This window comes from Microcaecilia unicolor, chromosome 2, assembly GCF_901765095.1.
Source record: "Microcaecilia unicolor chromosome 2, aMicUni1.1, whole genome shotgun sequence".
Classification (NCBI taxonomy): domain Eukaryota; kingdom Metazoa; phylum Chordata; class Amphibia; order Gymnophiona; family Siphonopidae; genus Microcaecilia; species Microcaecilia unicolor.
In genome coordinates, this window is record NC_044032.1 from 432624668 (window position 1) to 432640349 (window position 15682).

The window sequence follows — 15682 nt, forward strand, 5'->3', positions numbered from 1 at the left end:
ATGCCTAAATTTTATGGAATTGGCCTCTCCATGTGACCAGATTTGGTCGTGCCCATTTATGCCATGTTTTACTTGGCATAAATCCCGACGCTTAAATTTGGCATAGAGCAGGTGTATTTTATAATAATGCGCATAGATTTTCGAAACACTCATGAACCGCCCATTACATTTTTTTTTGTTACATTTGTATCCCGTGCTTTCCCACTCATGGCAGGCTCAATGCGGCTTACATATTATATACAGGTACTTATTTGTACCTGAGGCAATGGAGGGTTAAGTGACTTGCCCAGAGTCATAAGGAGCTGCCTGTGCCTGAAGTGGGAATCGAGCTCAGTTCCTCAGGGCCAAAGTCCACCACCCTAACCACTAGGCCACTCCTCCACTTCAACCATAACCATGCCCCCTTTTCAACTGTATGACTTGGAATTTACATACATCACGTTACAAAATACACTTAGTGAGTTGTGTACGTAAATCTTATTGAATGCCAATTAGTGCTGATAATTGCTTGTTAACATCCAATTGACAGCGCTGATTGGCTAGTTAACCAATTAAGTTACACGCATTGTTGTAGAATACGCTATGATTCCTGTGTGGAAATTAAGGTGTGGTAAAACTGCATTCCAGCCTCCATCGTTGCCTAACATAGCGGGGCCATATAGATATTAAATAAATACGGGGACTATACAGATCCTTGGGGAACCCCACAAAACTTTGACCAAATGTGTGAATAAATATCCCCTACCCTAATCTGTTGTACTCTGCCTTCCAGGATTGATCTAAACCATTGAAATAGAACATCCTTAGTACCAACTCATAGCAACCCAATTGCACTTTCTTATGAATAACTGTATTAAGCATCTAACATCATTACCACCACATTTTGCCATCATTCTGGGCAGGACTGGCGTTGGGGGAGGGTGAGGGGGAGGGGGGGGGGTAAAAATAGGGCAACTGTCATGGGCCCCCATTCTTTGGTGGGACTTCTTGTTTATCCTTAAACTCTGAGAAAGAAAGACCCCCAAAACTATTATTCTTCAGTACAGTTTAACAAGGGAAATAGCTGATGCAGATCAGTTAAGAAATGCCACTGTTAACTGAAGTACAAAGTCTGAATCATTGTTTCTCAAGTCCAGTCCTGGAGTATCCCTTGCCAGTCAGGTTTTCAGGCTATCCACAATGAATATGCATAAGCTTGATTTGCATACACTGCCTCCATTATATGCATACTTATTGTGGATATCCTGAAAACCTGACTGGCAAGGGGTACTCCAGGACCGGACTTGGTAAACACTGGGGACTTGGGAGCCCTCACAATAGTAAGAACAGACACTGCTTAAGATCTGTCCAAGATTCTATCTGGCCTTATTCCATGCTCATCCCACAGGCCAAGTTAGGACATTAGTACTAATATGTACTGGGAAATTTTTCAATTTTGTATGTAAAAACATATTTCAACAAGAGATGAAACATAAAATGTATTATTCTATTTCTCAGAAACTGAAGTTCTGAGCAGCTGCTGGCATGCTAAGCCTGTACACGAGACCTTATTGAAACAGAACTTTTCCCATTTCCCCCCAGATTCTATATAAAGTGCGGCGACTAGCGTACATTAAATTATGTGCACGGCCAATTTATGTGTGCTACTCAATTGAGTAATGAGCCAATCAGTAATGATAACTGGTCGATAACAGCAATTGCTATCACTAATTGGCAATAATTGGAATTTATGTGTGCTTCTTTTTAGATGTATTCTAAAAAGAGGCTTGCGTAAATTCTAACGCATATAGCTTAAAAGGGGGCACAGCCATGGGAGGAGTATGGGCTTGTCGGGGCACTACTCCAATTTATGTGCACTGTTATACAATTCGGGGGAATTTGCCCACTTTTAGGCGTGAGTATTTACACCAGGTTTTCTGTGACGTAAATGGCTGTTCCTAAATATATGCATGTTCCCTGGTCCTATGTGCTATTATATACACCGTGCCTAACTTTAGGTGTGTTATATAGAATGGCGCTAGATGCGTTAATCAGATGCATCTAGATTTTAGTCACCATTTACAGAATCTGGCCCTTTGTGTCTATAGAAACAAATCTTTATTGTCATTAAAAAGAAATCAAATAATCATTTAAAAATGATTTTGTCCTCTTTGGGCTCATTGTCGAAAGAGAAGGACGTCCATCTTTCGACATAAAATAGAAGATAGACACCAGTGACGTCCAAATCGGTATAATCGAAACCCAATTTTGGACATCTCTAAATGCACTCCGTCGCAAGGACATCCAAATTTCAAGGGGGCATGTCGGAGGCATAGCGAAGGCGGGAATTTGGCGTGCCTAACACTTGGATGTCTTTGACCCATAATCGAAAAAAGCAAGGACGTCCCTGACGAACACTTGGACGTTTTCACCTAGACGTGTTTTTATTATGAATAAGGCACAGAAAGGTGCCTGAAATGACCAGATGACCACTGGAGAGAATCAGGGATGGCTTCCTGTTACTCCCCCAGTATTCACTAACCCCCTCCCACCCTCAAAAAACCTCTTTAAAAATATGTTGTGTCAGCCTCTATGCCTCAGATGTCATACTCGCGTCCATGACAGCGCATGTAGGTCCCTAGAGCAGTTTTAGTAGGTACTGCAGTGCATTACAGACAGGCAGACCCAGGCCCATACCCCCCCTACCTGTTACATTTGTAAAGGAAACAGCGAGCTCTCCAAAACCCACCACAAACCCACTGTACCCATATATAGGTGCCCCTTTCACCCGTAAGGGCTATGGTAGTGGTGTACAGTTGTGGGTAGTGGGGTTTGGGGGGCTCAGTACACAAGGTAAGGGAGCTACGTTCCTGGGAGCATTTTATGAAGTCCACTGCAGGGTGCCCGCTTGATGTCCTGGCATGTCAGGGGGACCAGTGCACTACAAATGCTGGCTCCTCCCACACCCAAATGGCCTGCATTTGGGCATTTTTGGCATGGACGTCTTTGGTTTTAAAAATCGCCAAAAGTCAGAAACATCCTTGTCTAAGGACATCCAAATCTAGGGACATCCAAATTTAAGGATTTGGACATCTCTGATGGTATTTTCGAAACGAAAGATGGACGTCCATCTTTTTTCAAAAATATGGGTTTTCCCGCCCCTGGATTTTGCCGTTTTGCAAGGACGTCCAAATCGCAACTTGCATGTTTCTTTCGAAAATGCCCCTCCTTGTGAAATAGATAAATTGGCATTACATACACTTGCTTATTTCACTCACATTTCTACATAAGAGATTGGAGTAATTAAACTCAATTTTACATAGAATGTTGAGATAGAAATTGAGACATCCAGGTCGGGATGTGCTCACTTTTGGTAATATTTTATAATAAGCTGTTCAAAATGTGGAGCCTTTTGTAAACCACATACAAGGATGTGCAGGAGTATTTGCTGGCATGTACAGTGGGAGCAGCCATTTAACAAATTTACATGTGTTCAAAAAGAGCGACACCACCTCAGCATGTTCCACATGTAAGTGCCAGCACATACATGTAGAACAGGTAATTTTACAACTTCTACATGTAACTGCCTACATTTACACATATACTGCTGGATTCTATATTGCGTGACTAGCGTTCTGCGATGAAATCTAAGTAACTGTGTATAATTTAATTGGCTTAACAAGGTAATCGACCTTGATAATGGCACCTAACAAGCAATAATGAGCACTAACTGGAAATAATTGAAATTTACACACAAAACTCACTAAGCGTATTCTCCAATGGACTGCGCCTAAATTCTAATGCACGCAGTTCAAAAGTGATTTAAGCAGGCAGGAATCTCTCCTGCCCAGTTAAACTGCTTTGAATATTGACTTTTAGATCAATGTCTCATAACTTATTTCAACACTAGTAACCATTAACAGCTCTTATGCATTGTAAATATATTTTTTATTGAACACATCTTTGTACCACTTTCTCCTCACTATTCACTATACTTCATTCATACCACACACACTCAACCTATCCCTTTGGGACTCCAAACCACATTGCTTATATTCTAAACCCTGCTGTAACCATGCATTGCAACCTAGCTTCATGGGGCCGTTTCTCTAACTGCGGGAGCAGTGGGGGTCACTGGATATAAGGGTCACATGCGACCTCGGGCCGCATATTGGAGACCACTGGTCTAGGGTATGTAGTAGCCAGATTTCATCTGTATATAGAAAAGCAGTGAACCTCAGCATCTGGCACAGAGTCACAGGCACTGTTTCCTCTAAGTTAAGTGGGAGCCCTCACCTACAGTCCTGCCAGTGGGAGGTGCTGTTTCACTACCACTATAGTGAGGAACAGGCAATTTCTGCAGGATGTTAGGGAACCTGTCTGTCCCTAGCGATTGAAAACACAGTATTGAAGCACTATCCCCCACTGGCAGCAAAGCAGTTGGAGGATTCCTGCCCAGTTTAGAGGGAATAGTGGTCACAGGAGGAGCAAGAGTACATATTTAAAAAATTGGGACAAGAATTGAGCCCTGTGAGACGCCACAGCAGAGAGTGTGCAAAGTGGAAAGATTCATAGGAACCAGCTTTGTGAATGTCAATAGGTGATGAACATCTTCACTGTGACACCTATGATTCCAATGGATACAGAAAGATCGGTTTTCCAGTGGAACCACTCCAACACTGAATTCTTTGAAGAAACAGGGACTGATCCACAAGTCTGAAAGCAGCAGACACATCCAAGGAGATCAATATAGGACATCCCTGCCACCAGTGTGAATGATGCAGCCACTCAGGGTAAAAATATTGCTCCCAGTCCACCATCTTCTCTAATCAGTGCTGGGAAAGCAGACGGGGTAGGGGGTGCCAGTGGGTGAATTATACAGGACACAACTATAGGTCGCTACACTCCTGTCTACCTCAATCTAAAAGGCTGACCAAAATCATCTCTGTTGTATGCTTGGGGCAGAAGCCTGTCTGCCTGCGGTGCAGGGCATTGGTCTTATCTAAGAAGTCAGTATGTATTGAGCCAGAGCTTTTTCAACCACCTTGGGGATGAAGGGAAGACGGGATGATAGCCGGATTGAAGAGCAGGATTGGCTCTGGCATTTTTGGGTTGTGGGTCTATTCAAGTCTTCTCACAGCTATGCTATGAATTTCTAATTGAGGTGTGAGGGCAAAGGATCAGTTGGAGCAGTTTTGAAGGTGGTCAAGGTTTTGCCAATAGCAAATGGTGTAGGGAGGTTACATGTTGAAAAACAATTACGACAGCTGTTGTTGATTGGCCTAGTAAAGAGTAGCAAGGATAATTCAGAAGGTTACTGTCACCTGTCCAATTGTTGTTATGGCAGAAGGGAAACCAGAATGTTATTGATATTTATGTACAAAAAGCAGATGCCAACTGATTGGGGGGGGGGGGGGGGGAACTCAGTTAAGGGGAGCTGGGCAGCAGCAGACCTCTCCTCCCGGAGTAGCCTGTAAAATGCAAAGCCTATGATTCAGAGTGACTCAAGGGACTGCGAACAGTAAACATGGCAAGACGCTGAATGATTGTTCCAAATAATTTTAAATGCAGATGAAAGCAATTTTACATGTTTTAACAACACTTTTAAATCCCTTCTTTAGTTGAATGTTTGGATTGTTTCCTTTTTCTTATAATGGCTTTGTAGTTTCTTTCTTTCTCTGGTTTATTACTATGTAAACCACAGTGACCAGTCTTCATCCTTGGCAGTATAAAAGTTGATAATAAGCGATAAAACGATGATAAACCTCCAGCTGAAGAGTTTGGGATTCATACTATTTAGTTATGCTCAGTGGAGGCTTTGCTTTCCAGCCTTCCATCAGTCAACTCAGATTGTCACAACAGCTGACTGAGTGTCAGGCTGACCATGAACTTGTCTGAACTCTTTCTTTTGCTACTGAGTATGCACATTCTCTGCATGCACCGCAGTTCATCTACCAGTTTAGCCTCTGACATAGCACTGATATAAATTGGAAGAGGTGCAGGCTGGATTTCTGGGAACAGCTCTCTCTGTCTGAATTCTTCTTCCAGACATAAACTGAGTCACATCACAAGAATACACTCAGCCTCCTCTCAAAAGTCATGAAGGAAAGAAACTGGCCAGGCTTTAGAGGAAGGGAAGCAACAACAGCAAAGGTGACAAACAAGACGAGTATATTGGAATTTGCGTCAATATTAGCACAAATACTGCACATCAGACACTAAACCAAGTCAATCGCAAAATGTGTGAAATACTGCCTTATGTATAGTGCTATCAAACAGCTCTAAGGCACATTCCAATACACTCACGTTTTTATATGATCAATAAGAGAGTGCTGGTACAGACTCCTGATGCAGGCCTGATGGCCAAAACACAATTCACGTTGAGTCCTTGTTACCCATCAATAAAGTTTTTGCACCACAAGGTTTGTTTTGGGACTTTTTTGTCACCTTTGCTGTTGTTGCTTCCATTCATCTTCTTTGTACTTGTGTTCAGGCTTTAGAGGAGACATGATTAACTTTCGCTTATTTTTTGGTCAATTAATATTTATTGAATTTTGTCAAAGAAATATTGACAGAACATAGACACAACATGAAGAACCAGGAATAATAAATGTACAACTATAAAAACCAAAAGAGACACAGAATTATCCAATGTGATTAAGTATCTTCAGTGGGGATTAGCTATGATAATCGAGACTTAATTATTGTTGTTGTTCAGATAGGAGTCTAGAGCAGACCAAATTTTCCATTTGTGAGTCGAACTTCCCATTTTATCTGCTATAGACATTTCAAATTTGTAGGTTTGCAGAACAGAATGCCACCAGAAATATGTTAGGAAGACGATTGTCTTTCTAGTTTGATAGAATGCATTTGATTGCAACTGAAATCAGAACGTCATATAGTTTAGACTGCAGTGCGGAAAGAAATTCCCAAAAAATGATATCAATAATATTCAATGAATCTTTATGATTTTTATTTATTCAATAGGTTTTGGTTATTTATTAATTTTATTATTTTTTTAGTGACGTATATGAATTTTCTTTTTTATGACCTGTGTGTTGCACAGGCTAGTTTATTACCTTATCTGGACTATTGTAATTCACTTTATTGTTCTCTAAGGGGCCCTTTTACTAAGCCGCGTAGGCACCTACACGTGCCCAATGCACGCCAATTTAGAACTGCCACTCGGCTACCGCGTGGCCCAGGCAGTAATTTCATTTTGTACACGTGCCCACTCTGTGCCCCAGAAACTTTCTGGCATTGTACGCATGCTGATGATTACCACTTGGTCAACACGTGAGACCTTACTGCTAAGTCAATGGGTGGCGGTAAGATCTCAGGCCCAAAATGGACACATGCCAATTTTCATTTTGACGCACATCCATTTTCGGCCAACAAGAAAAAGGCCCTTTTTGCAGGTACACTGAAAAATGAACCTGCGCGCGTCCAATACACACGTCTACACCAGTGCAGGCCACTTTTCAGCGCACCTTAGTAAAAGGACCCCTAAATGTGAAGTTGAAAATAAGATTCAATTGCTGGAGAACACATCATAAGTACATAAGTACATAAGTAGTGCCATACTGGGAAAGACCAAAGGTCCATCTAGCCCAGCATCCTGTCACCGACAGTGGCCAATCCAGGTCAAGGGCACCTGGCACTCTCCCCAAACGTAAAAACATTCCAGACAAGTTATACCTAAAAATGCGGAATTTTTCCAAGTCCATTTAATAGCGGTCTATGGACTTGTCCTTTAGGAATCTATCTAACCCCTTTTTAAACTCCGTCAAGCTAACTGCCCGTACCACGTTCTCCGGCAACGAATTCCAGAGTCTAATTACACGTTGGGTGAAGAAAAATTTTCTCCGATTCGTTTTAAATTTACCACACTGTAGCTTCAACTCATGCCCTCTAGTCCTAGTATTTTTGGATAGCGTGAACAGTCGCTTCACATCCACCCGATCCATTCCACTCATTATTTTATACACTTCTATCATATCTCCCCTCAGCCGTCTCTTCTCCAAGCTGAAAAGCCCTAGCCTTCTCAGCCTCTCTTCATAGGAAAGTCGTCCCATCCCCACTATCATTTTCGTCGCCCTTCGCTGTACCTTTTCCAATTCTACTATATCTTTTTTGAGATACGGAGACCAGTACTGAACACAATACTCCAGGTGCGGTCGCACCATGGAGCGATACAACGGCATTATAACATCCGCACACCTGGACTCCATACCCTTCCTAATAACACCCAACATTCTATTCGCTTTCCTAGCCGCAGCAGCACACTGAGCAGAAGGTTTCAGGGTATCATCGACGACGACACCCAGATCCCTTTCTTGATCCGTAACTCCTAACGCGGAACCTTGCAAGACGTAGCTATAATTCGGGTTCCTCTTACCCACATGCATCACTTTGCACTTGTCAACATTGAACTTCATCTGCCACTTGCACGCCCATTCTCCCAGTCTCGCAAGGTCCTCCTGTAATCGTTCACATTCCTCCTGCGACTTGACGACCCTGAATAATTTTGTGTCATCGGCGAATTTAATTACCTCACTAGTTATTCCCATCTCTAGGTCATTTATAAATACATTAAAAAGCAACGGACCCAGCACAGACCCCTGCGGGACCCCACTAACTAGCTAGATTAATATTCAAGATGGGTAGATATAGTGAAGCTATTCCTCTGATAAATGAACTACATTGGCTCAAAGTGGAGTGTCAAATTTTTTAAAGACTTGCTTGCCTAGTTTATAAAGGTTTTTATGGCTTATCTCGAAGACAATAACTAAAATTTGTAATGTTATCAGGCAATGGATTTAATTCCAAGAACAAGGAAAGGCTGTTCTTAAATTTTCATTCTGTGAAGAATGTGAACTATAAATTGTTCTGGGAACGTTCATTTATTTCTCAAAGTGTTAAAATTTGGAATAGAATTTCAATTAAGTTCTGCTATAGTCCATCCTATATTTTATTTAGAACCAGTCTTAAAACTTATTTTCAAGGCAAATGTTGGATTAAATTTTAATGCAGAATGTAATTATGTTATTAGCTGGTTAGATATTTTTTCACTCAAAGAATAGTTAAGCTCTGGAACTCATTGCTGGAGGACGCAGTAACAGTGGTTAGTGTATCTGGGTTTAAAAAAGGTTTGGACAAGTTCCTGGAGGAAAATTCCATAGTCTGTTATTGAGACAGACATGGGAAGCCACTGCTTGTCCAGGGATTATTAGCATGGAATGTTGCTACTATTTGGGTTTCTTATAAAAAAAAAAAGGGGGGGAAAGGCAACTCCTTAGATATAATCCAAAGGCATCCTATTTTTGTCTTGGGGCTATTTGGGTTTCTGCCAGGTACTTGTGACTTAAATTGGCTGCTGTTGGAAACAGGATACTGGGCTAGATGGACTATTGGTCTGACCCAGTATGTCCCAGTATGACTATTCATATGTTCTTATGTTAATGATAAGTATTAGAAAATTTCTACTCTTTTTGATTTGTAAATTCTTCTTGCATGGGAAGTTCTTACTGATTGCATTCTGCCCAGAAACTTTATGTTAAAGAGTGGAATATAATTCTGCTAATACAATACAATACAACCATTAGCTTGCCATGTTATAATATCTGCTATTTTGTTACCCTTTGTTTTTACGCTTTTGGTATCTTATTTTGAATGCTAATGCTTTTATGTGTTGTATGTCATTTTTTAATGATAATGACAATTTGTAGACATCTCTTGGTATTTATTTATTCACTTTTTTTTTTTTACATTGTTATACTTTGCCATTATGGGACCTTTTTATCACCTACTGGTAGGGCTACTGCCAGGATAGCAAGTGGCGAATCTGTCCTATCACCAGGCTTGCCCAGGAGCCCAACAGTAGTTCTCTTTCCACCGTGCACCATTTCCAATGCTAGAAAATAATTTTTATTTTCTAGCGTTGGTGGCTAGGGAGTAGTCATGCCTGGTAATAATCTTGCAGTCCATGCACTTGCCCAATTACTGCCTAGTTACCAACAGAGCCCTCAGCAGTACATAGCCACATGCCAATTTTTAAAGTAGCACATGGCCATTTAATGCCTCTATTCGGAAAATGCCCTTTTACCCACTGTGGTAAAAGGTGGCCTCGGCAATCCCACATGTCGACACCACCCCGGGCCACCTTTTACCACCACTTAGTAAAAGGGCTCCTATGCTTGTTATTTTTAGACTCCTGATGCAGGCTGGATAAGCCGAAACATGATTTGTGTCAAGTCATTGACGATGACCAATAAAGCATTGTGTGACACCTTGATGTTGGACCTAAACTGTTGACTAGGCACGAGCATCCTAATTTTATAATACTTAAAATACTGAGCTAAATTGTCAGCAGAAGTAATTTGTTAATTCATAGATATAGGAGCTAGAAAAAGCTAGAAATGAGATTCCTCCTCAGATATCTACTCCATTCGATTACACACAGAATCTTGAAGTAGTCAAAAAATTATATTGATGCAGACAGAGTTTGGAACAGTTTTGCAACTCCTACAGGTATCTCAATGTAATGGTTCTTACATAATTACTGCAAATTTGTTGTCTACATCACCCTCTCAATTTGTGTTGTCTTTGTACCAAGGTAAAGGTAAATTTCCAGTGGAGAAGGGATTATTCATATTCACCCCAATCCCTAAAAATTCTTCTTTACAATCAAGTAAGGGCATCTCTAGCTTTTAGCGTGTGCTAAAAATGCTACTGCACCTTTGTAAAAGACCCCTTCCGGGGCCTCACACTGCTAATCATTGAAATGAGAAAAAAAATATCAGAGGCTATGTGGTTCACATTCTGGATCCAAGACTACAGAAACCAAAACCCTTTGAGCTGGGTCTCCTGGTCCCAAGACACACCAACATAGCTCCACAGACCTAAAGGTTCTCCAACCCCAGACATCTGGCCTCATGAACCTTTGAACTAGGACCTCTATGCCTAAGATTCTCTGACCTGAGACTCATAGGCCTAAGAGCTTTTGACCTGAGACTCAGAATGAGATATGAGGAGCAGAATGGGAGAGTACTTTAGGGATGAGGGGCTTAGTAAGTGGGGTTTGAGTATGGGATGTATTCAGGGGTGTGCTGGTAAATTTTTAACAACAGGCTCTTTCTCCGGACGTAGCCAGCTCTGCAATTGGAAGGGGTGGCCGGGTGGGGGGGGGGGGGGGGAGCAACGCTTGCCTCTTTCTCCTCCCTCTCTTCGTGCGGGCACGCTAGGCATACCTTTGCTGGCAACCAATAAATGGACTGCCACCACTCCCAACGTCTTGCTCTGAGCAGCATGCTGGAACGTCTCTCACATGCTGGAGAAGTCCCAGCCTGCTGCCCAGAGCTGGAAACAAAGAGCGGGGAGCAGCAGTAGTCTATTTACTTGACTGGCAGGGTTCAGCATCCCCACCAGCAAAGTAAAAGAGAATTCAGCAGGGGGCCCAAGTCCACATTTTGGGAGCCAGTTGTTAAAGTAGCCATGGAGGGCCCTACTTTAACAACCGGCTCCCAAAATTCTTAAAAACTTAACAACCGGCTCTTGCGAGCCTGTGAGAGCCTGCTCCAGCACACCACTGGATGTATTAGAAAATGAGGGAATAGGTGGGTAGGGGTTGAGTAAAGGTGCTTTGGGAATGGAGTTTGACGTTGTTCAGCTCAGACTTTCTGTTAGAGTCTCATCAGTACACTTCATTCAGAAGTACTAGCTCAAGAAAAATGAAAGAGGACCTTTCTTTTTGTGCAAATTTTTTTGAAACACATTGATTATGTAGCTCAACAAATCCATGGAAAATCTGTGGGATGGTTAATTCTAGTCTGATGAATTTTTATTTAAGAATAACACCCTGCCCTTACTAACCCACCAGTGCCTGCACTCTCTGGACTCCTTATGTGGTTCAAAATATATTCTCTACCCCTGATTCTTGCTTTTCCTCTCCTCAGGTGCCAACATGCTCTTTCCACACCTTCCTCCTCTGTGTCTCAAATAACATGCTTTCTCCAGCCATTCCTCCTTTCTAATCCCCAGTTTCGGAATTGGTCTCTGTACTCCGTCCTCCTTTCCAGATACCAATATGCAGTGTCCTCTTTTCTCTCCTGCTCCCTGAGTGCCAACATGTTCTCTCCTCCAGTGCCAATATAGGGGTCCTTTTACTAAGGTGCACTGAAAAATGGCCCGTGCTGGTGTAGACTCGTGTATTGGATGTGCGCAGGTCCATTTTTCAGCACACCTGCAAAAAAGGCCTTTTTTTTTTTACGAAAATGGACACGCAGCAAAATAAAAATCAGTGTGTGTCCATTTTAGCCTTACTGCCACCCATTGACTTAGCGGTAAGGTCCCACGTGTTAACCTGGCAGTAATCGTGAGTTAGCGTACACTTCCGATTACTGCCTGGTTAGCGCTATGCGATAGAAAATAGACATCATTTTCTGCTGCATGGTATTAGATGCACGTAGAAATTAGAATTACCGCCAGGGGCACACAGTAGCCGAGCGGTAGTTCTAATTTGACACACGTACACGTGTAGGTGCTTACGCATTTTAGTAAAAAGGCCCCATAATCTTTCCATCCCACCCCAAGTGTTAGTGCCATTCCCTCCTTCCTACTCTCAATGTGGCAACGGGATGATGTTGTGGAGGCAGTGGAGATCAGATGGTGCAGTGACTGGAAGTAGGAGAAAAAGAGATCAGGTGCAGCAGTGGAATGGGGATAGAGGCAGGCAAGAAGAAACGAATAACTTGAGTAGTACTATGGAAATGGTAAGTAGTAGGAAAAGGTATCAGTGCATCATATTTTCCCCAGATTCTTGGGGGTGAGGAAGAAGAGTCTGTCAGATTTGAACCACAAATCTGGGATAAATCTTCATTTCTCACCAAATTCAAACCAGATTGAAGTCCATTTTGTTTGAGACTTGCAGTGGAAGATTTGCACGTCCCCAATACTAAGCCAAAAATTCTAGGAGATGACAATAAAAATTACTGAAAGCAGTCCGGGACAGGATTACATGGACCCAAATATGTATCTTATTTTCAGCAATAAAACCCATTGACTACAAGTACATATAACTTGTATCTGTGTCATTTACAAATAATTTTAGAAATCACAAAACATACCATACTTCAAACATTCCAGTATTTGGTGAGGCGGCAGCCTGATAAACATAACTGAATAAATTATCAAAATATCTTTCAGTGATATTTTTACCCAGCATTTCCACTTCAGCTCCTTGTGATCTTAGGCAAGTCACTTAATGTCCATTGCCTCAGGCACAAACTTAAGGAGGTCTTTTACTAAAGGTTACCACATGTTATCTGCTACAAGATCCATTTTATTCCTATGAGCCCTGCTGCACATAACCTGAGCTAATCTTCAGTAAAATACCCTTTTTATTTTGATTATTTGCTCACACCTTTTTCAGTATTAGCTGAAGGTGAGTTACATTCAGGTATGCTGGGTATTTCCCTGTTGGGCTCACAACCTAAGTTAGTAGCTGAGGTAATGGAGGATTAAATGACTTGCCCAAGATTATAAGGAGCAGCAGTGGGATTTGAACCAGGAACCTCTGGATGTCTGGATATCAAGACCAGCACACAAACCACCAGACCGCTCCTTCTCTTAGACTGACAGGAAAATAATAACCCACTGTACCTGAATGTACACCATATAAGCAGCAACAGCTGACAGCCTTAAGGTCGCTAAAGAAACAAATCAAGAGATTCTGGGAGAAAAAACAGGGGAAGCCAAGATGCCTAGGGTAAACCCTGTGAAGAGCCATACTCTCTGCTGCTGCATCTAGAATAGGCAGACTCCATGGACCTTGTAAATCTTATCTGCGCTCAGATTCTCTGTTCACAAACTAGGAAAAGGCACAGAATGTTAAGTATGGAAGATGAGGGTTACATTACAAGCCAAGGGCTAGATTTACCAAAGTGGGCTACCGCGTTAGCACATTCTAATGTGCATTAATGCATGCTATTTATCACAGAGCCCATTCTACACTCTGGGACCCATTTACTACAAACACATGCTAATATGGTTCATGCAGTTTAGTAATCCTAGCCCTAAATTAGGTAAGATAAATGATTTAGCTACTGGGATGATTTGTGTCTTAGAACATGGCCTGCTTCTGTTGCTCTGTTTTTCATCTCCCCTTATGGCAGGGCTGTCACAGCACGGAAAATAAATGTAATGAACTGAGAAAAGCCCACACTGTACTCAAGTATTAAGCATTTCTTCTCAGTGGTAAAAAGGAACCCAACTCAGCGATGTATGTGGATGTAATAATAGTGTTTATTTAGGCAGGAAAGTGCAATATATACTTCTAAAGCTTCCTTGTTTTCGGACTTTATGGAGTTCTTTGACAAGCTCTTAGCTGACATATACATTGTAATTCAAACAGCCATTAAAACATGGAAATGATTAACATTTCAATACCATGTATTGAAATCACAAACAAGATTCTCTCACACATCCTTTCATACACGTTTTGTCACATACACACATCCCAGTTGACTCTTATAGAACATGTTATGTTCTGATTCTTTTACATGGCACCACTGGTTTCTCGGTGTGAAATCCATTCTTTTGCCTGCAGGCAGCTCTCTTGATGTGGCTGACGCCTTCTGACTGTGAATTTGTTTCTGTTGACTGTTCAGTGGTCTGCATGTCACTTGGCACCTGTAATGCACCAGACATTCCAGTAAATAATTCGTTTGCTGGCAAATGCTGATCATACAATCTAATTTAGGAAGAAATAAAGTCCCCTTTGGACTTGATTCATCAGGACAGAACCTTTATTAAGGCAGGCAGAAGTAATTATTTCAGCTATGAGCTTGTTTTCAATTGCAGTCCTTGTGGCTCATAAACATGGCTGGTTTATGGGATGCCCATGAGAAATGTCATCACACCTTTTGTTAAACCTCATATTATGTTTACTCTGAAAAATCCAGCATGTTTGGTTGCCTCAAGGGCAGCAGCGAAGAGCTACTGAGCAGCAACAAAGTTTGTCCAGCGGCAGCCCCCACATTTCTCACTTTCTTAGATGATTTTTCTTTTTCAGCAGAGAACTGCACTACTCTTGTTTCCAAATTGTCAAGTCTTTTCCATAATAATAACTACTGGAAAATAATTACCAGCCTATGCACTAAAACCTGCACTAAGAAGTTTTACATTGCATGCTGAAATGGGTGTGAATGGGTGATACACTAACCCCCAGATTCTATATATGGCGTCTAAAGCTGTGTGCGCAATGTGGCTGGCACAGCCAATTTGAGCGTGCAACTGAATTGTTTAACAAGCATTATTGGCACCAATTGGCACTAATTTGAACTTACGCGTGCAACTTTCTAAGCATGTTCTGTAAAGTGGTGCGTGTAAATTCTAATGTGCGGATCTCAAAAGGGGGGCGTGGCCATGGGAGAGACATGGGTGGATCATGGGCATTCCTAAAATTATGTGCACTGTTGCAGAATATGCCTGATCTATGCCTAAGTTAGGTGAAAACATTTACACTAGGGTTTATTGTGCATATATAGTCACGCTTAAATTTTAGTAGTAGGAATGGGTGCTGCATGTATTCTATAAACTGTGCCTAATTTAAGACAAGGTTTATAGAATAGTGCTAAGTGCATTTTTCTTGGCATCAATTTTCTAGGGGCCATATATAGAATGTGGTCCTAAAGGAGCCTCGATG

General features: G+C 41.7%; 1 protein-coding gene across 1 annotated transcript in view; it reads right to left on the bottom strand.

Annotated features, from left to right (window-relative positions):
- Positions 1-13532: 13532 nt before the first annotated feature.
- The window catches only part of ETNPPL (ethanolamine-phosphate phospho-lyase), a 61588-nt gene continuing 59438 nt past the window's right edge, over positions 13533-15682 (bottom strand). The window contains exon 13 of the mRNA XM_030190800.1: positions 13533-14667. Coding sequence (XP_030046660.1) covers positions 14518-14667 — 150 coding nt within the window. The 3' untranslated portion in view covers positions 13533-14517. The remainder of the gene's footprint in view (positions 14668-15682) is intronic.